The 27351-nt window shown below is 32.7% G+C and overlaps 4 protein-coding genes across 4 annotated transcripts; all 4 read left to right on the top strand.

The window, feature by feature from the left end:
• Window positions 1-12191: 12191 nt before the first annotated feature.
• On the top strand, window positions 12192-13691 carry LOC141624897 (F-box/FBD/LRR-repeat protein At5g22700-like). Its single transcript, XM_074440145.1, has one exon. The coding sequence runs from the start codon at window positions 12192-12194 to the stop codon at window positions 13689-13691; it is 1500 nt and encodes a 499-aa protein (XP_074296246.1).
• Window positions 13692-15925: 2234 nt separating this feature from the next.
• Window positions 15926-18067, top strand: LOC141625063 (putative F-box/LRR-repeat protein At5g02700). Its single transcript, XM_074440146.1, has 4 exons — window positions 15926-16321; window positions 16755-17084; window positions 17172-17261; window positions 18050-18067. Exons 1-4 carry the CDS (start codon window positions 15926-15928, stop codon window positions 18065-18067), a joined length of 834 nt encoding a protein of 277 aa, XP_074296247.1.
• A 2531-nt stretch (window positions 18068-20598) lies between these two features.
• Window positions 20599-21540, top strand: LOC141625229 (F-box/FBD/LRR-repeat protein At5g22660-like). The gene has a single exon (XM_074440147.1). It carries the CDS (start codon window positions 20599-20601, stop codon window positions 21538-21540), a length of 942 nt encoding a protein of 313 aa, XP_074296248.1.
• A 3195-nt stretch (window positions 21541-24735) lies between these two features.
• Window positions 24736-25938, top strand: LOC141625395 (F-box/LRR-repeat protein At3g26922-like). The gene has a single exon (XM_074440148.1). The coding sequence runs from the start codon at window positions 24736-24738 to the stop codon at window positions 25936-25938; it is 1203 nt and encodes a 400-aa protein (XP_074296249.1).
• Window positions 25939-27351: the final 1413 nt, after the last annotated feature.

Consider the following 27351-nt stretch of genomic DNA (forward strand, 5'->3'; position numbering starts at 1 on the left):
CATGGACACAGGAATTTCAAACTACCTAGGGGACCTAGGTAATCAAACTCTTCCATTATGGAGGAGTTTGCAATTCCTAGGAAAAGGAAAATCATGGGATTTTGGGTAACCAAATATCTTCATTTTTTCCAATTCATGGGATTTTCGAATTCCCCCACATTTCTAGTGGCAACCAAACAATGCTTAAGACTATCTCGTCAGACTCAATTTTGAGGGTTGTCAAGACATTTACTTAGGAAATTGAAGTAATCAAAATTTATTATTAGTCAAATGTTGAAATTAATCATTGTTGTTAGTGCTACATAATTTTAAGGAAAATGAGTTAGCGTCATTGGGTGGTGCCACCCTATCACATGCAATAAATGGGGACACATAAAATAATGGATACATCTCATAGAATAAGTGGGGACCCCAATAATAAAGGGTTCATGAGAGAGAGTGGCGACGAAATTGGGCGTCACCCGGTGACGCCGTATCGCCCAGGAGAATGTCCACCAGGGAACAGGAGAAAAAGAAGGATCTCCGGAACAACCGAAAGAAGTCTTACAAGCAAGAAGTCTAGTTCCTGGACTTGATGATACTGATACTGATCCGATCCTGTTCCAGATCCTACTTACTATGTTACCCAATCCTTCTCGTAAAATGATTAAAATAGCCAAAAATACGGAGCGAACGTATGTTCTGGAAGTCTTGAAGTCCGGACCTGAACAGAAAATAGTTAGGTTCTTAGAAGGCATAGATGAGAAAATAGCTGGCCCAAGCAACAAATGGAAATGGGGACCCCTATTTGTTCGTTTACCAGGTTCAGCACGAAATCATAAATAAGCTCTACGGGTTCTAATTGAGAGTTTCCAGAGTAAGTAGAATTAGTATGCCCTAATATATAACATATAATTAAGCTACATCATTTATTAATGATCTGGTAATTGATTGCCCTAAAAATATACTCCTAACATATACTTTACTTAAGCTACATGCCTACATCCTACCCTCATCCTCCACATAGCATGAGCTTGGTCTTACTCATCATGTGCTCATGAAACAAAACTCAAACTCGAGCTCATCCGTGCTTAAAAAAATGGAGCTTATTATTAAACTTGCGAGTTTAAGCCCAAGCTCGAGCTGAACCTATATAAAATTGTTAACAAATACTCTTTGCTAAAAAATGCTATTGTAAAAAAAGTATATTATTTTTTATTTTTTCCTAAGGATGTGTTACTGTTAAGAAATGCTATTGTATTTTTGTATTTGTAATTTGTCATAAATTTATACAGTATTATTTACCCAATTTCAAAGAACAGGATATCAGCATATTTTATTGCACAATGTTAAATAAATCACACTATCTCAATTAAATTAAATAAAAGTAAATTTAGCCATAAATTTTAGTTTTTCAAATGGGTTTGGGTTCGGAATTCGAACTAATTTGATCAAGGCTCGAGTGTTAGGTATCAAAATCTTTGGGCCATATCCATAAACCCACAAACCTAAAATGGTAGTACAAGTATAACATCAACCCTCTTATAAGACCGTCCTATGCTATATGACTAACTTAATAGGAGAATAGCCCAAACTAATCATTAGATTATATTTGTTTTCTAATTTTATTTTAATAACTCGGTATCTTATGAGTAATACTAACACATTTAAATAAGTAATTTATCAATATAAAACATTAGGTTATCAAAATAAAACTTTTTTATACTAATTTACTAGTTTGGATGCCCGTGCGTTGCAACGGGGTAATTAACTTAGTTAAAAAAAATTGGTTATAAGGTCTTAATATTTACATCTTATGTCTAATCATTTATTTAGATATGATCAAAAGTCAAAACATCTTATTTAAGAGACACAAAAGATGTTAGGTTGATACCTAAGTTCCAAGGATGCCTCATATTTATAATCATAAGACCACTACATCTTATGTTAATCTTTCGATGTGAGGCAATTCTATTATTTTATATAATCCTACATTATTTTTCAATGTGGGACATATAACGTACTAAGAAGTACACAATTTTATATATGTACAAATTATATGAAATCTATATGCTAATGATATCATTTTTACCACAAATCAAATTTGTTATTTTCATAATTTTCTTAATGATATTTTTTTGCCAAATGAAATGTAAAATTTTTTATATAAAAATTAGAAACATCACTTGAATATAATATAGGAAATAAATTTTATAATAATTAAAAGATTCTCCACTTTATTTTTTACATCAAAAAATATTATTTATAATACTTTCCTAAATTAATTTTTAAGATCACCCCACCTTATGATAATTTTATGATGTGGGACAATTCAACTATTTATATATAGTATATTTACCACACCTACATTATTTTTCAATGTGGGACAAATAACACACGAAAAGTACACCATCTTTTTTGCACCTATTTCGATATCCAACCCGATTTAATAATGAGAAAATATTATACTATCTATTTATATTCGTACGTTTTTTTCCATTTTTTGTCATAATTAAAATATGTACAAATGATATGATTTAAATTACATTTTTTTTCCTAACACGACTTTTAAGATGTAATTGAGGGAGCAATAGAATATATAAACAAATGCAAAATATTTCCTTTTTCTAGTCCGATTTTGATTAATGGTTAAAAATTATGATGTATTTTAGTTACTCAAATGTAATGAGGCATAATAATTACCTATATTTGAAAGTTAAAAAGATTTAATTCTACTATTTATCAAAGTAAAAAAGCTCATTATTGATTTGTTTGTGGATTTAAGATCTTTTTATGCAACACTTGATTGTATTATAATTCATAAATTTTCTATTTTAGTGCAGAGATTATCATTATATGACACAAACAAATTTATGTATATTTAGCACCCATTTTATTTTTTAATTATGACTTTGTCTTAAATAAAGTTATTATACTATCGATTATCTTAAAATAAACATTATAATATCACTAATATAGTAATATATAATCGCTTTTATAAATATCTACGTGATTAATATTTGTATGGTATTGTTGTAACTAAGGTTTGCCGTTAATACAAACTCCTATAAGAACTCTCTAAGATAATTTTTAAGCGATTCAAAAGATTTTGGGTTGATGCCCCTAAGTTATGACTCATATTTATAATCATTTGATACCTCACCTCATGATAATCTTCTAATGTGGGACAATTCAACTATTTATATATAGTATATTTACCACACCTACATTATTTTTCAATGTGGGACAAACAACATACTTAGAAATACACCATCTTTTTCACACCTAATTCGACATCTAACCCAGTTTAATAATAATAAGCAAATACTATAGGAGTACTATTTATTAATATTCGTATAGTACATTTTTTAACTTCTTATCGTAATTAAAATATGTGCAAATAATATGATACTATATTCTAATGCTAGCATTTATTTACCACGAATCTAATTATATAAGTTTTTATATAAAAATTATAAACACCACTTGGACATAATATAAAAATATATATATCATATCGTGGAGTTAATGATATAAACTCTTAAGAGCTCTCCAAGACAATGCTTAAGAGACTCAGAAGGTTTTGGGTTAGTATTTAGGTTCTAAGGATGCCTTCTATTTATAATTATATGATCATCCACCTTATGCTAAACTTTCGATGTGGGACAATTCTATTATTTATACATAATATATTCACCACACCAACATATTTTTCAATGTGGGTCAAATAACATACTTAGAAATACACCATCTTTTTCGCACATAATTCGACATCTAACCCACGTTAATAATAATGAGCAAATACTATACTCCCTCGATTCAAGACCAAATACAACATTCCTTTTTTTACACTATTCATGAACGAATAGAATCTTTACGATTCCTTGCAATATGTAAGACAAAATATGGTCATGTGAGATCTTATTTGATTCACCTATAAAGTACAATGAGATTATCAAACTTTAAATTTTTTATAATGTAAACTTAAAGATATTTACGTTGTAATTTGTGTCTTGGCAAGTGTGTAAATGAAAATGTTGTATTTGGTCTTGAATGGGGGGAGTACTATTTATTAATATTCGTACATTTTTTTTAATACTTTTTTTGGCAAATGAGATGTATAAGTTTTTATATAAAGATTATAAACATCACTTGAATATAATACATAATATAGAAAAAATATGTATATATCATACTGTGAAGATAATGATATAAAAGTCTTAAGAGCTCTCCAAAACAATACTTAAGAGACTCAAAAGGTTTTTGGTTGGTATATAGGTTCCAATGATGACTCCTATTTATAATCATAGGATCACCCACCTTATGTTAATCTTTCGATGTGGGACAATTTTATAATTTATACCTATTATAATCACCACACTAACATTGTTTTTCGATGTGGGACATATAACATATTAAAAGAAGTACACCATCTTTAATACCCGTATGTGCAAATCATATGAAATGTATACTCTAATGAAAGCATTTTTTACCACGAATCTAATTATATTATCTTCATAATTTTTATAACAACATTGTTTTGCCAAATGAAATGTCAAAGTTTTTATATAAAAATTAGAAACTTCTCATGAATATAAAATAGGAAATATAGATATTATAATAATTAAAAGATTCTCCACTTTATTTTTTATGTGGAAAATATTATTTATGAAACTTTCCTAAACTATTTTTTGATGATGTGGACGCTCTAGAATCGCTCGAAAAAACTCTCTTTTATATATACTAGTATTGGTGCCCGGCTTCGCCCGGGCTACATCTACTTACCATTAATTTATTTTTTCATTAAATAAAATTACTTAAGGTTGCATAACCCATAAATTTATCATTAATATATTTTTTTATGATATATCCTAGAATTACGATGAAATAAATTTTGAGACAAATTCACTACTCCTGCTATTAATATTTTACTCTTATTAATTATGAAACAATAGTAATAACATTTCGCTACTTGCCCGTAATCATTGTTACTTTCACTACTCCCGCCGTAATTATTGTTCTTGTCACTCGCCGCATTAATATTGATAATTTCACTACTCTCGCCGTAATTATTGTTACTTTCACTAATGCCGAATTAATATTGATTATTTCACTACTCCCGATGTTGTTTCTACCACTTTCACTAATCTCGCTGATAATACTATTACTTTTACTATTCAAATGAGTGATTACTATCATATAACTATATCCAATATTACTACAATTTCTTTTCTTTACTGACGAAATTACTTTTACTACTTAAACATGCAATTTTAAGAGGATTCTATATTTATATAAATATATTACATATATGCATTAAATCAAATCGAAACAATTATGCAATATTATATATTATGGAATCTAACTTGAATTATTTATAACTTACTTATATTATATTTTTGTATGTTAAATAATTAACATCTCTATACATCTAATAAACTATAAAGTTTAATAAAATTGCAAAGATTTTAAATTTAATATATAATTTTATGATGATAATAATTAATAGAAAAGGTGTACATGTTTATACTAATTAATTATTTTATTTTAAGGAAATTGACCATCTTCTAGTCTTCTATAAATATTTAGGAAAATTACCAAGCATCTTCTTTCTTTCAGTTTCCTTGAAATTGATCATCTTAATTAATTATTTTATCTTAAGGAAATTGACCATCTTAATTAATTATTTTATTTTAAGGAAATTGACCATGTTTTAGTCTCTTACAAATGTTTAGGAAAATTACCAAGCTTCTATATAATTTAATTTTAACCCAAACTATATAATATTTGCATTGAGATCCCTTAATCGGGTCCATCACACGGTGCTAGTGATTTAAAACTATATAGTATAATTAATTTGTATAACTTTCTTTAATTACATGGAAGTTTCTTGGTTTCTGGATTTAATATATAGTATTGATATACTAGATTTAATGCCGTGCGATGATGCACGGGCCTAGAAATAATATCGTCTTATTTAAATGTTGTTTAAGGCGACAACATAATATCATGAAAAAATTGATTGTTTGGTGATATTTTTTACTAAAATTTTCATATACTAGATTTTTTTTTACTAAAATCTTCTTCCATGCTATAATTAGTGTACTCGTTCTACGCATATAATACATATAGGCTGTTAATATTACAACATCGGATTGGAATATTATCAAAATCTAGGTCTAGATTACCTTATAATAAAGTCGAAAACAAAAATCTCCAACACCATAATACCTATAAATGCATTAAAATAAGTTGTCAATTTGAAAGATATATTAGAGAAATGGAGTGATAAAAGTTGAATGGAGGAACTAATATCTACACAATTTATCAAGTGTTAATTAGCGTACATAACAACACGAGTAATAGTAATATCATCATGATTGTGCATGCAATCCAATTCATTCATTTAATGACATAAACTTAATTGATACTCTATTTTGTTACTACGTACCTAGCTCCCATTGCCCTGCAAGAAACCTATTCATCAAATACACTAATAAAAATAATCAAAAATAGAGTTTCTAGCAAGCCGATTTAAGAGTAAATAATATATGAAGTAAATGCTACCACCAGGCAACAATAATAAAAAGAATGAAAAGAAAACCCTATGATAAGCATTTGATAGTTACTTAGAAAGCAATTGTTAGATAATATGGGTTACCTTTTCCAACATAATTATTTTGAAGGCTTGTTCCGCACATGGATTAAATAAACTTGTTAAATCCTCGACTTAACAAAGGTACTGAAATTTTCAACAAAATTGTACTATTAGTATTGGCAAAAAACCGTATGAAGATTTTATTTAGCATAACACATAAACAGATTATTAGCAAATAATAATTATCTACACCAATTTCACAACAAATAGTTCATCTAACATGAAAAGAAAATTAGAAAAAGCCAAGAGAGAAACATGAAAGATTGAGAGTAGATGTGATTATCGACTTATTTGGAAGTTATATAATCTCTTTTATATGCAATGCTAAACACATATTTGAAGTCATACAAAACTCTTTTTTTGTTAGTATAATAGTATTATTAATTATTAATAATATATAATATAATATACTCCGTATATAATATAATGTATAATTATATTGTATGTGATAGAATGTGCAACGTGAAATTCACTTGTTATAGAACACAAACACTGATATTTTTTTTTTAATATTGCTCAAAAGCGATTCACAAAACTTGGACTCTCTGTAATCACTCGGAAAAAGCTTCCTTTAATAATATAGATAGATAGATAGATATAGATTAATTAGTTTTATTGGGCTTTTTCTAAGTGGACTTGTCTTACACATAAAGTGGTCTTATATAACAATTAGTGAACTTAAACCCCTAAAACCCCGTTAAACCCTACAACATGGCTGCCAAAAACAGAGGAAAGAAGGGGAAGAAGAGGACTAACAAGAAACCAAGCAGTGAACAAAGACAAGACAAACTAAGCGCCCCTCCCGACGACATTCTTATTGAAATTATCGCCCGTCTTCGTCCTCTCTCGATGGCACCGTCTATGGACTAACCTAATACCACTATTCAAATAACCAACCGTAATTACAACTGCTTCCTTCAATTCTTAAAGGAGTAATTTTAAAAAAGTACTTTAAAAGAGAGTAATTTTAAAAAAAAGTTAATTTCAAAGTAAAATCTAATTTAATCTAAAAGAATCACACCGCTACACCATTCATTTCTCTAATTAAAATGAGATTTGAATTTTCCTAAGCTTTTCATACACTTATATATAAAAAAGAGAGATTTGGATTGAGTTAGACTCTATTTGGTAAAATTAACTGAAAAGGTAGCTGAAACCTGAAAAGGTAGCTGAAAACTGAAAAGCTAACTGATAAAGTAGCTGAAAATTAGGAACTGATAAGGTAGCTGATTATATAAAAAAATGTTTGGCAAACTAACTGAAAAGGTAACTGATTTTGATGAAATGACGTAAAAAGATATGATAATTATTTAATAGTATAGATTTAAAGGGTAAAAACGGAAAATCAAACCAAATCAGGTACCTGAAATCTCAAATGTTACTCTAGGTAGCATTTCATTCCAGGTAGCTTATTTAGTTAAATAAGCTACTTGCCAAACGCCTACAAAAAAAATAAAGTACCTGAAATTTTGGTCAAATAAGTTACTTTAACCAAATCAGGTACCTGAAATGTCTTGCCAAACGGAGCCTTAGATTGAATTATATATACATTATTCTCCTATCTCTTTAAGCTAAATTCCAAGTATAACATCAAGCTACAATTTTATGAATATTGAAATGAGTGCTTGTACGTTGAACATTTGTGTGAAAAATGATAAGAAATTAGAATTGGAGGTGTTGTCGGTGGTCAATGGAATCTCACATCTCTCTCTCGATACAAATTACGGGTACCATTCAATCCCATCAAACGCAGCAAACGATCCTCATAACCACCCTCAACCACCGTACACCATCCGTAACCACCGTCCATCACCCAGAACCACCCCGTCTTCATTGATAACAATTGATAAACAAGTATACATTAATTTCACAAATTAACAAATCCCAATATTTTAACAAAGAATATTAGTAATTATTAAACAACAAAATTATTTCACTAATTGGAGAATTATAATTCATTATTTAAGTTTTTTAAAATAATTAGATTCAATTTTAGGGTATGATACGGAAAATTAATGAAAAAGTGTATGTGAAAGAGTAAAGTCCGTACGTGAAAAAGTAATTCCGTAAAATATATATCACTACTACAGATACAGGCTATAACAACGGTCAAAAACCGTTGTTATATAAAAAAGCGGACGTTGTTAAAGCGTCCGTTGTAGAAGGTTTTAACAACGGTTAGTTTTCTTAAGGAAACCGTTGTTAAAACTATTAACAACGGTTTTAAGAGTATAAAAACCCGTTGTGGAAAGTGTGACTCAATTTTGGGGGGAAAGTTATAACAACGGGTTTTAATATACAAAACCGTTGTTATAACTAAAGACAACGGGTTGTTTTAAAATAACCGTTGTTGTTTGTTCTTAAAAAATAAAAATAAATAAATTAAATATTACTAGATGCATGCATAATTACGGCCTGTTAGAATTCCGATGCATGCATTATTACTGACATCACTGTACATATGAACGGATAATATGGAATGAGAAGGGTTAGTAATAAGATTTGAAGCAGCATTATTGAGAGATATATGATGATGATTATGGCACAACTTCCTAACATATATATTAATTAAAAAGCAAATCAACCCACACATTGCTTAGTATATAAATACATTGCATATCTCAACTAACATTTCCATTATCTCAATATATTCATATCTCCAAACCCTAACTGCTAAAACAAACTCTACTTAATCTTTCAAAACAAACTCAAAAAACTCCAACAAAATGAATGATTTCATCCTTAAGACTCTTACCATGATCGAGAACAACAACAACTTCATCCGCCGGTTCCTCCATATTGAGGAAAGTTTCAGAGCTACCTTGCGGATGCTCGATCCGCACCAAGCACGCCAAAGAAGATGGCTTGACGGAGCAAAGAAGCGATTGCGGCTATATGACGATATAGCAAATGCTGAACGGAACCTCCAAATAGCCAAGGAGGAGAGGACGGATACGATAGAGCAGAATAAGATCCTCTATGAATATATAAGAATTGCATTTTTACATATGTAATTTTTTTTTAATTTATGTATTTATAAATATATATATATATATATTAATTATGTTTATCTTACTTCTTCATCTTGCTTCTTCATTGTTTTACTAACTAATTATGCGAACAATATTTAAACAAATAACATAATGGTCGATACAAACACATACATGCAAAAGAAATAAATAGAAAAAGAAAATAATGACGATGAAACTAACAAAGGATTTAGATTTACCTGATAAATACAGAACGTAATAGACGATGAAATCACAGTGACGGCGAGAAGATAAAGGGACGATGAGAAAGAGAGAAAGAGAGAAAGAGAGTGTGTATGTGGTTTGTGTTTGTTTTTGTGTTTGTGTTTGTGTATTAAGGGTTGTGTTTTGTGGCTGCAGCAGACTTCTGTTTGTGTGGTTTATAGTATGAAAAGTATTGACAACGGTTATTAAACAACAACCGTTGTGAAATATGTTTTAACAACGGGTTGTAAAAAACACCCGTTGTTAAATAAGTTTTAACAACGGGTTCCAAAATCAACCGTTGTGATTACTTTTCACTAACTTTGCGCCAATTTTGCGCCAAATTATTAACAACGGTTGTGCATGTGTGACCCGTTGTTAAAACTAATAACAACGGTTTTTATAACCATACCCGTTGTAATTTATTTTAGTAAAATTCGCGCCATACATTCTACAACGTCTATTGTGATTTTCGTGAATAATCGTTGTTAAAGGGCGTTGTAGTTGCCTGGATTTGTAGTAGTGTATACTCCGTACTAATTAGAGATTCATAAAGAACTAGTTTAGATCCCGCACAATGAATGCGCGGTATTTATAAATTTTTTATTTTTGTATTACCTAATCATACTAAATTAGCAGTTTATTAATTTTTCATATTTCACATTATTATTTTTTGAGGAAAAAAATTGAACTGTAAAATTATCAAGAAAACTAAGTAAAATTGAACTGTAAAATAATAGTGGTATCTCATTAATTGTCCAGTTTTCTTGTTATTATATTTTATTTCGAGCAAGAAATAAAATTAAACTAAAAATTAATCAAAGAGGATTGAGTAATGTGCTGAAATATACTCCCTCCTATCCGGAATAACTGTCCTATTTGGACAATGGCACGAAAATCAAGGAATAAAGTTAAAATAATGAAAAGTACTCTATAGGGGTAAGAATATATGAGTTAAATAATGAAAAATATTGAATATGATGGTTTAGAGGTGGTTGGGGTGATAAATAAAGAAAAAAGCAAAGGGTAGGAAAGTAAAAAAAACATGTCCTAATATGGCTGTTCCGGGTGTAATTCCAGAGCAGATATTTGTTACCACTCGTAGCTTGTAGAATGACGTCTTCGCTTGAATCCTCCTTTCGGTCTCCTGAAACGATGAACAAACTGAGGGCTCGGCTTTGGCCGAGCGTACTCACTCCGACGCTCAAGTCAGTAAACTTAGAGAGGCAAGTTGCTATAACTTGGCTAAGAGTATATTGTAGAGAGATAAGGAGGATATTACCAGATGAATAGTGATTATTAGGTTAAATTGTGGATCATTTCCTCAATGAAGGTTGAGGAGTATTTATAGACTTTCACCTTTTGTCACGTAGTGGCCAAGTGGCCAAGTGGCTAGCAGGTGGAAAGACCGTTCTACCCTCGGCCGATGGGCCTATGGCAGGCCGGCCGAGGGATCTTGGATATGAGTACGCGGATATGTGCCCCGGCTGGCGGGTTGCCAGGCCGAGACCCAGGTGACAGGCCGACGGGTTGCATCGGTTAGACTGTCTAAGTCGTTGACTTTGCTGTGGATACCCTTGACCTTGCTCAATATGTTGACTTGGTCAGCGGTGCAGAATATGCCCCATCAATGGCAAATGGGACAGTTATGTGAATAGATGGAAATGACAAATGATACCGTTATTCTGAATAGGAGGGAGTATATTTTTTAAAGTATTTTTTTATACCATAACGCTAATGATTCCAATTTATAATTTCTCTCAACTTTTTTTTTTTTTTTTTATGAAAGTGTTATAGTTTGTTTATACATAGTATAAATAGTATGAGTCAACTCATTATCAAATAATAATATCAATAAAAAATTCAATAGTTTATAGTCTTATATTATTTATATTTTAATTAAAATATAATAGTTTAGTGTTTAGTGAAAATTATATAATTTGATAAAAATATTAATTTTAATGAATTTTTTTTTATTATGAAATACATTATAATTATTAATTTCCTTATTTAGTGAATACAATTAAATTATCAATAGATTCCTTATTTAAAAAGATGCTTTTTGGAGGGAAAATTTGTGAGTTCACCTATTCGTTTAGTAAATAGGGGATAATTGAACTCTGCTTTTAGGGTTACTCTACCCATTGACAATTGGTTTTGAGATGGACCCTCCTTGGATATATAGAACGGGCATTCTCCCCTCCTTGACGGGTTCGGCCTAGGCCCATGTGCGATCTAACATAAACCCTAAAGTTATTAAAAAATAAAGATGAAAAATTTGAACCCTAAAACCCCTTGAACGTATTCTTGAAGCATTACCAATGGCCGAAGAACGTGAAACTGCAAAATTGATAAGAAGTTCATGGACGAACAATAATAGTGAAGGAAGAAATCGAAGCGTAGACAGGCTGAGCTCTCTCCCTAACGACATTCTTATCGGAATTATTTCCCACCTTCCTCTCCGATTAGCCATCGTTACCGGGTCTTTATCCCGTCGATGGCGTGGTCTCTGGACTAACACAACCTCTATCGACATCACTCCCGATGATATTGATAAGTTATATAAACTCGATACCATAAATTTGCTTAAAGTTGATACTGCATTCAAGGAAATCATCAAGCAAATTACCTCACCTTTCATCGATAGATTCCGTCTTGAATTCGACAAACTCTTTTACATTTTGGTGCCTTCCATGGATACTTTAATTCGCGAAATTTGTGACCGGAACATCCATGAACTTAAGGTAATGTGTCCTTATACTCGTAGCGATATGTCTATAGTACCAAGTGTTATTTTCCAAACTCGGTCGCTAGTGTCGCTCGAATTGGGCTCGACTTATGATCGTTGTTGGGAGTTCCCTGATGATTGTAGTGAAACTATCCATCTTCCAAATTTGAAGAAGTTAATCCTTACGTTTGCTGCTACGCGGTTACAATGGATCGAAAAACTACTTAACGCTTGTCCATCACTTGAAGAATTGTCTTTAACTTGCGAGATCGACTCGGGGCCTTTGCAAAGCTTGAAATGTTCGAATAAAAATTTAAGATGGTTGCTTATCAAGTTCGATTTCATGGAAATTAATTCGGTTTCAATTAAAGCTCCAAAGTTGGAATACTTGGATATTTCAGCCCCAAAATCTGCGACCTTTTTCTTCGAGGAGGAACCAATTATGCTTCGTGAGGCGAAAATCAAATTTACTGATGAAGAAAACGGATTAATGTCGAAATTTTATGAGGCGATTTCTAATGTTACGTTCCTTACCCTTAATGTTTCTAAAATAGACAACTTGCCTAGGGTGTTTCGCAATGCAACTCGACTCACGCTTGATATGAATGTATCCTATACTTTAAAGACTATGTCATCAATATTAGAGATGTGTCCTTTACTAGACGTTTTGACCTTGAATGTTATGGATATCGGTAAAGACAACGAGCAGTCGTTATGTCCACTGCCTGTTAATGTAAGCAACTTACCGCGATCACTCAAAAGGATTCAGATCGAGATCTACAATTGTTGCAAGCCTGCAAAATGTTTCTTAGACCTAGTCGCGTACTTGTTGAAATTCATCCCGAATTTGGAGCACTTCAATCTTAGTGTACAAGGTTGTCAACATTGGCTGGCGGGCGATGTGGAGCGTAAAGAAGTACGCGAGTTGATGTTATGCAAGCTACTCTATCGGTGTCCAATGATCTCCAAGGGTTGCGATGTTGAGTTTAAAGGTAGATATCTCAAGATGTCCCGAAAAGATGGTCCTAAAGCTTGGATTCCAAACGGCCAAGTTATCAATTTCCGTCCTTCACCATTGAAATATTTCACTTAGAAATAATAATTACTTTTCCAGTTAGCGATCATCGATCATATGGTACGTATCTTAGCAGAAGTATCTATTACTTATGACGATATTCCCAAAATCTACGCAGTTTGTCCTATGAGGCATATGACTACTAATTTAGATTAAAATACTTAAAGAGTGTTTGAAAAGTCTTGATTTTTGGCACATATTTAGTTTACTCTTTTAGATAATTTTTCACCAATTTTCAGGATTTGTCGAGGTCATTTACTATTTTTACTCAATTTACAAAGTTTATTACACTGCAGTGTTGCTTGCCTTGTGCTCAGGAAGCATAATTCAAGCTCGAGCTCACCAACTATGAAAAATTGAGCTTATTATTAAGCTTGCAAATATAATCCCGGCCTGAGACGTGCTCAAGCTCAACTTGAGCCTATATAAGTACAATAGTTGGAAAATGTACTGTGAAAAGTATACATTATTGTTTCTTTTTCCTAGGTTGTGTTGAAAAATGCTATTGTATTTTCCTTTTTTTGTAAGGAAAATGAGATGGCGCCAATGGGTGGTATCCAATTTCGGCGCCATCGGGGATATATTTATAATTTACACGTGAGTTTCAATTCCCTCCCATCCATTTGAAACTTCAAATTAAATTTTCTTATAAGGGTATCTTTGGAATATTATAATTGGTTGCCCGAATCAATGAAATTAAAATCGTAAACTAGAAAAAAAATCGCTTTCACCATTAGTTTGTCATTAATTGCATTGCAAGTGCAATCGCCAATTTGTGCAGACAAAATCTTTGTGTAAAATACCGTATGCCAATTCGATCTTATTGTGTAAGATAACTAGTTAGTCCATGCTAATCATGGCATAAATTTAAAAATGATAAGGATGGTTAGGATCTTTTGCCAAAATAACCATTTCGTAAAAACTAATTTACCAAAATAACCATCTTCTAAAATTATTTTCCAAAATAACCAATTTCGCTAAACTGGTTTCCTAATGACCAAAATTTAAAATATGAAAAAACATTTTTTTTAGCTTCCACGATTGCTCGACGACAACTTTGGTTGATAATTAGAATGATTTTTGCTGATGTTTTCGGTGTTCTTGTCTCCTAGAAAATAATCAATCTCCTCCTACCTCTCCATTAATATCTTCATTGCTAATCTTGCGGACATGGTTCAGCTGTTGAGCCCCCTTATTCTATGGGTTTGTTTCAGTACCAAACATTTATTCGTAAATCAGTAATAAGATTGCTAATTTATGATTGCTAATTTATGAATCGATTGATCACAACACTAAAGCAACAAGCCAAATGACTTTTAAAAGTTGTGGCACAGACTTTGGAAGATCAACATAGTTAATCCCAAATTTTTATGGTTGCAAAAATTGCTCCCATGCTCCCATGCTCGTATACATGTCATTCTCCATGTATGAGATTATATTGAGAACTGCAAGTTCTTGAATTTGCAACAAGATTTATGCTTAGTATTATTTATCAAGATTGCTAAGGTTAAAAGAAGATTAATGATAGAATATTTTTGAAAGCATTCATGATAGTTTGGTTAAATTGGTAAATAATTTTAGAAAATGATTATTTTGATAATTAGTTTTACTAGAATGGTCATTTTGGCAAAGGACCCGGATGATTAAGCATGGTACAACTGTACAAGACAATAAGCTAAGTGTCACATAATTCATTAGACTTGTATGTATTTGGATCTTTGCGGCATGATGGGATTAGTGGATTAGCACAGAAGGATATAAGGAAGAAGACAACTACACAAATTACTTTTCTACCCTTTTATATTTAACCGCGAAATATATCGCAGATTTGTTATTTTACAATTTATTGATTTTTTTCATTATGGCACTAAAATAATGTGCCACCCGGTGACGCCCTATTGCCATCTTTTTTGTAATTATGCCATATATTCACCCAATCTCAAAACGCAACTTTTTCAAAGAGATTTTAATACACGTCCTTACCTGAATCACCCTATATTTTAATGCACAAAATTTACCTTATTTACTAAATTAAATTAAATTTAGCCATAAAATCGAGTTTTTTAAACGGGTTCGGGTTCGGAGTTTAATTAGCTTGGTCAAGAATCAGGATTCTGAGTTTTAGGCATACAAATCTTTGGTCCATATCCAAGTGAAACTAAACCCAACATCGTAACTCATAGTACAAAGTCTACAAACGTATAAATACCAAATGAAAACTTAAACCCCTAAAATCTTGTTAAACCCTAATAATGGCTGCCAAAAACAGAGCAGAGCAGAGGAGGCAGAGGACTAAAAAGAAGGCAGACGCCAAACAAAAACAAGACAGGCTAAGCTCCCTTCCCGACGACATTCTTATCGGAATTATCGCCTACCTTCCTCTCCCTCAAGCCATCGCCACCGAGTCTTTATCTCGTCGATGGCTTGGTCTCTGGACTAACCGTACTACAATTCAATTAAGCAACCGTAATTACGACTGCTTACTTGAATTCTTTATCGCTTTTGATGATATCATGACTTACTTTACCTCCCCTGTCCTTCGTAGTTTTAGTTTCGAGTTAGTTGGCGTAAATAACCATTCGTTATATCTGCCTTCCATTGATTCGAAACTCAAACAAATTTGTGAGCTGAATGTCCGTGAACTCAAGGTAACATTCCGTGTTAATTATGATGGTATACATATCGTTAATTTTCCGAGTGTAGTTTTTCAAACGCAGTCGTTGGTATCGGTTGAGTTTTGCTCAACGGTTGGTTGGCAGTTGCCTGAATCGATCAATCTTCCCAAGCTGAAGAACTTAACTCTTTATCTTTGTCCTTTAAATTGCAATTGGTTCGAGAAACTAACCAAGGCTTGTCCATCACTCGAAGAAGTATCTTTAAACTACGAGGATCATAACTGTTTTTGTTGGCCGATACAATTTGGAAATTATACTTCTAATATTGAGTGTAGCAATCGAAATTTAAGACGGTTTGTTTATAAACTTGGAAAAAAGCGAATACCTTAAATTTCATATTAATGCCCCAAAGATAGAGTTATTGTCTGTTCGAGCTCCAAAATCAACGATTTGTACCTTTGGAAAGGTACCGATTATTTTACGTGAAGCAAACATCGAATTAACCGGTGTTGAACCTCCAGCGAAGGTAGATTACGAGTTAATGGCAGAATTTTACAAGGTTATGTCTAATGCTCGGGTACTGTCGCTCCATGTTTTTGCACTAGATAATTTTCCTACTACCTTGCTTCGAAAGGCTACCAGCCTTACACTCGACACGAAACTGTGTAACGATGTTGACACGAAGATTGCGTTGTCGTCTTTCCAAGAATTATGTCCAAAATTAGACGCTTTGACCCTTAAATTTTCGGATTTTGGGAAGAATAACGCGAAGTGGATCCTCCCGAAACCTTCCAATGTAAGCACACTACCACAAGGACTTAAGACGATAGTGCTCGAAACTCACTGGTACGCTTATTGTAAGCCTGTGAAATCTTTTTTACAGTTAATAAGATACTTGTTAAGTGAGGCCACATATTTAGAGCATTTCAAGTTCGATGCAAGAGGTTCCGAAGAATTGGAAGATTTCGAATCAGTAAGTGTAGAGCGTAAACAAAAAACAGAATTGATGTTTTGCAATCTACTCTTCCATTGTCCTACGACTTCGTTAGGGTGTGAGGTTGAATTCGTCGGGAGATTTTTCAGGATGTCTTGAAAATCCGGCCCCAAAGTAACTAGTTCAGATGGTGAAGTTATCCCTTTTAGTCGTTTGCCAAGGCATATTTTCAATCCTCTAGAATGACAAGAAAAAAAACTATCTTTTTGCTTTTATTATTGGGCGTTAGTATGGTACTAAGTATTTATGTAGTCGGATGGTATACACCAAAAAAAAAAAAAAAAAGATCGTAGTATTATGTATGAAGCAACTTCGTTTTTTTTCAAAAGTTCATTGATGAAGCGTAAAATTTTATAAATTTATCGCCTCTTTTTTTTGTTTTGTTTTTTATAAACCGGATCCCATCATAACGTACTTAATCCCTTTTTATCGTCACACAAAGGTACAAATATAACACAAATGGGAGGGGGGTGTGGTTGGCATCATTGGAATAGATTTGAATGGATTGATCCATTATTCTAATATTTGGCTGGATTATTTTGGAATGGAGTTAGATACCCAATTGATTCTAACTCCATTCCAATCCCTTGTAAGTTGTAATCTCATATTTTTGAGCTTATTTCCATAAACTTTATTTGTTTTTGAGTATTTCTATGTTTTTTTGAGCTTATTAAAATTTATAAGTTAGATTTTATTTGTTTTCCGTCAAAACTCAAATTTTACTAAACTTATATGTAATGTTTTTGAGTATTATTGCAATTTTGTAGAGCTTAATGTTTAAGTAAATAAACTCAAAAAATTTATAATAAAACTCGAATTTTTTAAAACAAAACTCAAAAATTTTATTATAATGCTCGAAACTATGGATTGGTAGTAATACACAAAAAGGAGCCAGATTGAAAATTTGGGGTAGCGAAAGTAGCGTGAAGCCGTGAGCACAATAACAACATAAAATTTATTTTATAAACAATTTGTTTTTTTGTTGTCAATAAGAACTACACTTTCAATTTGTAAATACGAAAAAAATGTTTTCGCGATAATTGACGTGGTTGTTGACGGGGATGACGGTTGTTGAGTCAAATCCTAGGTAGTTAAGACCTTTCATTAAGCATTTTTTTTTGGCTCAAGCTAGTCGAGCCTAAAAAATTGAAGCTCGAACTCGGCTCGGGAAAAGCTCGAGCTCGGCTCGAACTCGAATCGAGCTCGTTTTATCATTATATATTTTCACTTTCTCACCTTTTAAATCTAACTAAATATAAATATTTTTGAACAATAAATAAAATTATAAAATATTAAAAATTATTATATTATAACATACTTATATAAATATCTAAATAAAATATAATTTGAAATAATAATAATATTACAATATAAAGACTATACAAAAAAATTACTCCCTTCTATTCACTATATTCTTCCCTTTTCCTTTTTGCATAAGGAATAAGAAATCGATTTTGGACCACATAAAACACACTACCCACATGTAATTTAATTTAGACCACACAAATCAACCCCAAAAAGGAAATAGGGAAAAAAACCCGAATAATCCGAATAAGGAAATAGGGAAGAAAATGGTGAATAGGAGGGAGTATAAACGAGCATTCGAGGGAAATAGAGTTCAGAATTATAGAATGGGATATTAGGAGAGATATTAGTGTAAAAAATTGATTATTGTAGGAGTCGAACCCGACTTTCGTGAGAGATGTACTTATACTTTACCACTAGACCATGTACATTCTGATGCTACCTTAGAAACATATTATTTTTTTATCCTTTGACATATATCAGCGATATATGGAGTAGCAAAATTTCGTCTTCTTAGTCAAATTTTCGGGATTTGGGGTAGCGGCTGCTACCCCATGCTACTAGGTAGCTATGCCTCCGTAATACATCAGATGTATAATCCACTTACTGAATGGATTCTAACTCAATTCCAACCCCTTTACTTTATTTCCAATGAACCAAACCAGTTTGAAAGGTATGGAACTAGAACCCCATAATTATATGGTTTCTCATTCTATTCTGAGCAGCGAACCAAACGGCCCCTAAAATCATTTATTTATAAGTTAGAAATATAACGTCAATGTCACCATAATAAAGAGAGGCGTTGTTGCGAATCAACTCGGTTTTTATTCCATATTTTCAATCCTCTAGAACGACTAGAAAAAACTATATTTTTGCATTTATTATTGGGCGTTAGTATGGTATTTATGTAGTCGGATGGTATACACCAAAAAAAAATTATAGTATTGGAGTATTATGTATGAAGCAACTTCGTTTTTTTCCTATATCAATTAAAAATGGTTACAATATATGATAAAATAGCTAGCTATGATTGTTAATTATGAAAACTTGTACCCACATAAACCTGTTTTCTTATAACAAATATAATATACATATTGTTTAATTTATGTCATATATACTGGGTTTGCCTGGAACCCATGGAATTATTAAGGGGGTAAGTTTTATTGGGCGATAATTACTGGGGAAATTAATTAGTGGGGTAATGAGTTCCTTGGTGATATGTTTGGCATAAGAGTAATGATTACTGAGTAGATCTTTTACTCCCTTAATCATTACCGAGGGGGGAGGACGGGTAATGTATTAACCCTTCACAAGGGTAATAATTCCAGGAGGTGAATAATTATCCGCATACCAAACATGAGAAATACACCTCACATATTGTAAACCATAAAAATTTGAACCTGCAATAATAAATAAGGAGGAACAAAAAAACAATATGGAAACAAGATTTTTATTTTATAATCGAAAGATGGAGGGTTACAATTTCCGTAACTCTCTTAATTCCATCTCTAAGGGATTTAGGGTTTTGATACTACTACGAGGGTCTAATCGACTTATTCTCGTAGGGAGATGATGGAGTCGTTTTGTGACTTATTCCATCCTACCTACAATTTGGTAGTAGGAAGACGGGGTCGTTTGACTTAATCCATCTGCTCTCCTTCTTTACCTAAAAACGGGGTTGTATTTATAGTTGTAGTCGCTTAGAGGGAAAGATAAAGATTTCTAAAATATCTATGATATTATCACAATATTTATTGATAATTATCTCTAAATACTAAAGATTTTATTCAAATAAATAGATACCAAAATATAAAATTTCGGTGTCTACACATATTACTCCCCTATTCATTCCCCTCCTATTACCCTCAATCCAAGCAAGCCCTAAATTGTGGTAAAGCCTATATTTACTATAGTCGAATTTGATTTAAAAAATAAAATAAAATCACAAATTCCTTGCGAAGAGAAAAGCTAAAAGACATAAACCCTAAAAACCCTTGAAGCCTTAGCAAAGATGGAAAGGACGAACAGGAATAATAGAAGGAGAAATCGAAGAGTCGACAGGTTGAGTTCTCTCCCCGACGACATTCTTATCGGAATTATTTCCCTTCTTCCTCTCCAATTAGCCATCACTACCGGGACTTTATCCCGTCGATGGCGTGGTCTCTGGTCCAACACTACCTGTATCGACATCACCGTCCATGACACCGACACTTATAAATTATTAGTACTTAATCCATTGAATAATACCATAAGACAAATTACCTCACCTTTTATCCATAGCTTCAGTATCGATTTTGTTGGATCCTTTAATCTGGACTTTTGGGCGCCTTGCATGGATATTATAATTCGCGACGTTTGTAACCGGAACGTCCATCAACTTAAGGTAACATGGTGTAATCCTGAAACTAGGTCTATGTATACATTACCAAGTGTTATTTTCCAAACTCAGTCGCTAGTGTCGATGGAATTGGGCTCCAAAGGCCGCGCTTATTACTATTATTATCGCGATTGGCAATTCCCTTATGATTGTGATGCCATCAATCTTCCAAATTTGAAGATTTTAACCATTTACTTTGCTTTGGAGTTCAAAACCTTAAAATGGATTGAAAAACTAATTAAGTTTTGTCCATCACTCGAGAAATTGTCTTTAAATTGCTTTGAAAGAAAATTTTATACGTCTTTGGAAAGCTACAAAATCGTGATTAATGCCCGAAATTTAGAATACTTGGCTATTTCTGCTCCGAAATCATTGACCTTTTCTTTTGAGGAGGAACCAATTGTGCTGCGTGAAACGAAAATCGAATTTACTGATCTCTTCGAAGGTCAAGCAGATAAAGAAAAGTTGACTAAATTTTACGAGGCGATTTCTAAAGTAAGGATCCTTACCCTTGATATTTCTACAGTAGATACCTTATCTACTCCGGTGTTTATATGTTACTCGGCTCACTTTTAATATGAAACTGCGCCTCTGTTTAAATACTCTGTTGTCCGTGTTAGACATGTGTCCGGTATTAGACGTTTTGAACCTTAAATTTTGCGGTGTTGATGATAATAATGATAAGAAGCAGCCGTTATACCAAAAGCCTGGCGATATAAGCACCAGCTCACAGCAAGCAATCAGAAAGATAAAGTCGATAAACGTGGAAATCGATAACAGGAGAAGTTATTACAGGTATGCGGAATCTTTCTCACGCCTTATAATGGATTTGTTAAGAAGCGCTTGCGATTTGGAGCAATTGAATCTTAGAGTAAATTATTTTCTTCAAGATTGGTCACCACCGGGTAATTTGTTGCTTGATGAAAAAGACGAGATAAAGTTGTGCAAGAAACTGTATTGGTGTCCAACGATCTCCAATTGCGATGTTGAATTTAAAGGGAGTTTTATTAAGATGTCTCGAAAAGATGGTCCCAGAAGGATTTAATTTTACAAAAACAGTGACCCTGATATACTCTGTATTCAGTAAAATCTACAGGTATTTAATTTGTTTTATGATGCATATTAGTATGTGACTATACTAATTTGGTTTGAAATCTTTGATTGTTAATTACTCATCGGTAAAACATGTATTAGGAATATTAACATGCTCATAATATGTTCCACTCAGATGAGCATGTTTTTCGACGATGTTGAAATATTTTCGTTGTGTTAATCGTAAAAAATGCTCATAATATGTTCCACTCATCGATGAAAATGTGTACTCCTATATCCCACCCGTCCGTAGACCATAAGTAGTCCATCTTTCCAGCAGATATGATGTGCTGCTGCCTGCTTGTTTGCAAATAAATTGAAACAATGAGCATCTTCAATGGTTATATGAAAGGACCGATTTGCAATTTATTAAAGTTTTTAGGCGGGTTGCTTACCATTGAGTCGAAAAATACAACCCGCTAAAAGCTACACCCGCTCTACCAAGTTACATGCTTGATTACAAGGTGCTTGCTTTTTATTGGTTGGTTTTATAAAGTGGGCCTATTCAAGCTACAAGATAATGATACCTTATAAGCAAGATTGCTAGAAATAACTACATGACAAATCAAGCTACAATAAAATATGGCTCACTACTAAAGATTAGAGACTTGAGTGGATAGGTTTGCATTTTGCAAATAACACAAGAACTCATGATACCTTATAAGCTACAAGATAATGATACCTTATAACCAATTTATTTAAGTAAAATATTAATAACAAGATTGCTAGAAATAACTCTATTTAGCATTAAATTTTATTTTCAATTAAATAAAAAAAATTACTTTAAAGTTGCATAACTCATAAATTTATCATTAATATACTGTATATTTCTATGACATCTTAAAAGTACGATGAAATAAATTATAAGACAAATTTACTCTCGCTATTAATATTTTACTTAAATCAATTGGTTAGCTAATATTGATAATTTTACTACTCCCGTTGTTACTTCTATTACTTCACTACTCCCCTCGCCGCTAATATTGTTATTTTGACTATTCAAATGAGTGATTGCTATCATATTACGGTGTTGTTTGGCCAAGCTTTAAAAATGATTTTCTAACTTAAAAAGCAATAGCTAGACCAAACACTATAAAATAGGGATATGCAAAACCACTTTTAAAAAGTTAAAAAGTGATTATTGACTCCAAAAAGTAGAAATAGATATTTTCTACTTCTCATTCTACTTTTCAAAAAATGCTAAACCTCTAATTATCTTGCGCATTTTTTTTTTGCCTCCAACAAGCCATAATCTAGACCTGGCAAAACGGGTCAACGGTCAGTTCGGGTTGGGCCAAATTCGGTCGACGATCGGGGTCTCTCACAATTCGGGATAATTCGGTCGGACAGTTATTTCGGGTTTTGGGTCCGTTTTTCGGTCAAGCGGGTCGGGTTGTTTCGGGTCAATGAATAATAAAGAAATAGTCATTTTAAGTCTTTTCGGTTCAATTAGAGTTATATTTTGTCGGGTCATTTTCGGGTTTGGTGGTTTCGGATCGGGTCATTTTCTGGTCGGGTCAGTTAGGGTCAAGAAAAGTCGGGTCATGTTCGGGTCGGGTCAATTCAGGTTTTCGGGTCATATTCGGGTGATGTAGTTCGGGTCACTTCGGGTCTCGGGACAGTCTTTTCGGTTCGGGTCAATCGGGTCGGGTTACTTTTGCCAGGTTTACCATTATCCCATATGTTGTATTATAGTGTGCTCCATTTTCTCTCTTCTCTCAATTCTTTGCTTCTCTCACATGTACCCAATAAAGTAACATGTAATTAATCGTCTACTCCAACTATTTTTTACTGCTACAATCTTAGTTCTATGATCTTATACTCCGTCCGTCCCAATAATTTATTTATCGTTAATCTTATACTCTCTCTGTCCCGATAATTTATTTACTATTAATTAAAATATCTGATAAAGAATATAAAAGGTAAATAAATGAATGCGACGGAGGGAATAACTATATATAAACAGCATGATTAATAAATAAAGCAAAAAAGCTAGATGGAAGTAGTTAGGCCAAACATGTAATTTTTATAAGAAAGAGTTTTTACAAAAGTATGGCCAAACAACCACAAATTTTCCAAAAAGTAACTTATAAATAAACTCCTTTTAAAAAAGAAAAGCTATTTTATTGTAAAGGCCAAACAACACCTACTCAGTGTTATTACAATTCTTTTCTCTACTAACAGAATTACTTTTACTATTTTGACATTCAATTTTAGGGGCTTATATGTTTCTATAAAAATAATACATATATGCATTAAATCAAATCGAAATAAGTATAAAATATTATATTTTTTTTGGAAATCTAGCTTAGTTTATTTATCTTATAATAGTTTTCAAAATATAACATATTATATTATATTTGTGTATGTTAAATAATTAATATCTTTATACTAATTAATACCATCATGGGGGGAGGTTTATTTTTGGGAAAATCTCAATATTCTAGTTTCTATTTTTATAAGGAGAAGAATATTTATGAAAATTTTATGGAAATTTGTATGCTCGTATAATTGAGCATGCAATTAAGAAACTACGTTATTTATAATCAATATATAAATATCCTTAACTTAGCCGAGATTGACATAGAAAAAAAAAAAATAGAAGCAAAATCAGAAAATTCTTGCAAAGAGAAAAGCTAAAAGACATAAACCCTAAAAACCTTTGAAAACTTAGCAAAGATGGCGACGACGAACGAGAACGATAGAAGAAGTAGTAATCGAAGTATCGACAGGCTGAGCTATCTCCCCGACGACATTCTTATCGGAATTATTTCCCTTCTTCCTTTCCAATTAGCCATCGCTACCGGAACTTTATCCCGTCGATGGCGTGGTCTCTGGTCCAACACAACCTCTATTGACATCGCCTTCCGCGAGACTTATAAATTACTTAATCTCGATACAACATTGAATGAAACCATGAGACAAATTACCTCACCTTTTATCCATAGCTTCAGTATCGATTTTAAAAAATCCTTTGATCTCAACTATTGGGCGCCTCTCATGGATATTGTAATTCGCGACGTTTGTAAATCAAACGTCCATCAACTTAAGGTAACATGGCGTGATGCTGCTTGTTGGTATAAAATATATACATTACCAAGTGTTATTTTTCAAACGCAGTCGCTAGTGTCGATTGAATTGGGTTCCAAAAGTGGCTCGTATGATGATTGGCGATTCCCTGAGGATTGTGATACCATCAATCTTCCAAATTTGAAGAACTTAACCATTCACTTTGGTCTGAATTATCAATGGATTGAAAAACTAGTTAAGGCTTGTCCGTCACTTGTAAAATTGTCGTTAAATTGCTGGGTTGGCTATATCGTCGTGTCTTTGCAAAGCGGTAGATTTGTGATTAATGCCCCAAATTTAGAGTACTTGGCTATTTTCGCTCCAAAATCCATGTGTTTTTCCTTTGAGGAGGAACCGATTGTGCTGCGTGAAACCAAAATTGAATTTACTGATCTTCACCAATATCAATCAGATAAAGATAAATTGTCTAGATTGTATAAGGCGGTTTCTAATGTAAGGATCCTTACCATTGATATTTCTGCAGTAGATGCCTTATCTACGGTGTTACACAATGTTACTCGGCTCACAATTAATATGAAATCGAGCCATAGTTTAAATACTTTGTTGTCACTGTTAAAGATGTGTCCTAAAGTAGATGTTTTGACCCTGAAAGTTTGGGGTGTCGATAATTATAAAGAGCCATTGTACCGAAATCCTGGCAATGTAAGCACCTCACGACGAGCACTCAGAAGGATAAAGTCGATAAATGTGGAAATCGATAATTGGAGAACTTATTGCAAGCCCCAAATCATTATCACGCCTTATAGTGCATTTGTTAAGAAGCACTTGCAATTTGGAGCACTTCAATCTTAGAGTAAATGATTTTCATCAAGATTGGGACTGGCTGCCGTCGGCTAATTGTTCGAGTAATCAAGAACATGAGTTAAAGTTGTGCAAGAAACTCTATCGATGGCCAACGATCTCCAGTTGTTGTGATGTTGAATTTAATGGGAGATTTTTCAAGATGTCTCGAAAAGATGGTCCCAAAATTACGACTACAAATGGCGAAGCTATCTATTTCCATCCTTCCCGGAAAGGTTTGATTTATAAAGAAAAATGAGTTTTTTTGGTATAATAGAAGTATGTATTGTTTTCGATGATGTTGCAAAGATGTACCGAGTATTTAAGTTTCTGCTATACTAATTTGGTTTTGAATCTTTGTTTGTTAAGTACTACTCCGTCGTTTATTTAAGATTCTGCTGTATATTTCCATCAAAATGTTTCCTGTTTCCTAATAAGATAAAAATAGTTGGGTCTCAATTATCAGCATTTCGAAAGTGCTCGTCAGTCATCATGATTTGATCTTTGCCATTGCATCAACAGGTCAGAAGATGGACTCTTTACCATCGGACATGGGCAGATCACCGACCTCTTTGATGACTGTTTACAAATCGCATACCAACAGGTCTATATTTTAACTTGATGGGAATCAAACCCCTGACTTCAAGATTCAAGAGGTCAGAAGATGGACTCTTTACCATCGGAGCCAACCCTTGTTGTGGGCATAAAATGGGTGCTAAAACAAAATGGATATGATTTCGATTGGGCCATATTCAAATTAATGGGGTATTTATATAAATGAATACACGTAGTATAACAGAACACAAGTGAAAAACTAATAGGCTATAATATCGGAATAATATCGGATAATATCACAACGATATTATACGATATTATCACGATCACATTATTATTGTATTCCCTAATTACTAGGATTATGCTCACATTGTAAGCCTTATAAAAGGCCATGGATTGATTGAATGAAATACACACTTCACCTTCTCCTCTCCTCTACAATCTATACTCTTCTAATCTTATCAATAACCCTGAAATGTTAATAGTCAATTAGGCTGCCATAACCTCATCGATGGCCGTCAAAGATAAAGCAGCCAAGAGACGGAGAACAAATAGCAACTCCGAAGGCGGAGGCGGAGATCGAGGAGAAGATCGACTGAGTACCCTCTCAGACGACATTCTTATCGAAATTATTTCCTATCTTCCTCTCCGATTAGCTATTGTTACCGGTTCTTTATCTCGTCGATGGCGTGGTCTTTGGACAAATAGAACATCCATCTACATAAACAACCGTACATTAGGAGTGTCTCCTAATAATTTTTTTTTTCTCTATTGTTTTTCGTAACATCACGAAGCAAATTAGGTCACCTTCCATCCATAGTTTCTTCCTTGAATTAGACGGGTATATTCCGTATTGGCAGACTACTCTCT

This window comes from Silene latifolia, chromosome 1 (genome assembly GCF_048544455.1).
Source record: "Silene latifolia isolate original U9 population chromosome 1, ASM4854445v1, whole genome shotgun sequence".
In the NCBI taxonomy this organism is placed as follows: domain Eukaryota; kingdom Viridiplantae; phylum Streptophyta; class Magnoliopsida; order Caryophyllales; family Caryophyllaceae; genus Silene; species Silene latifolia.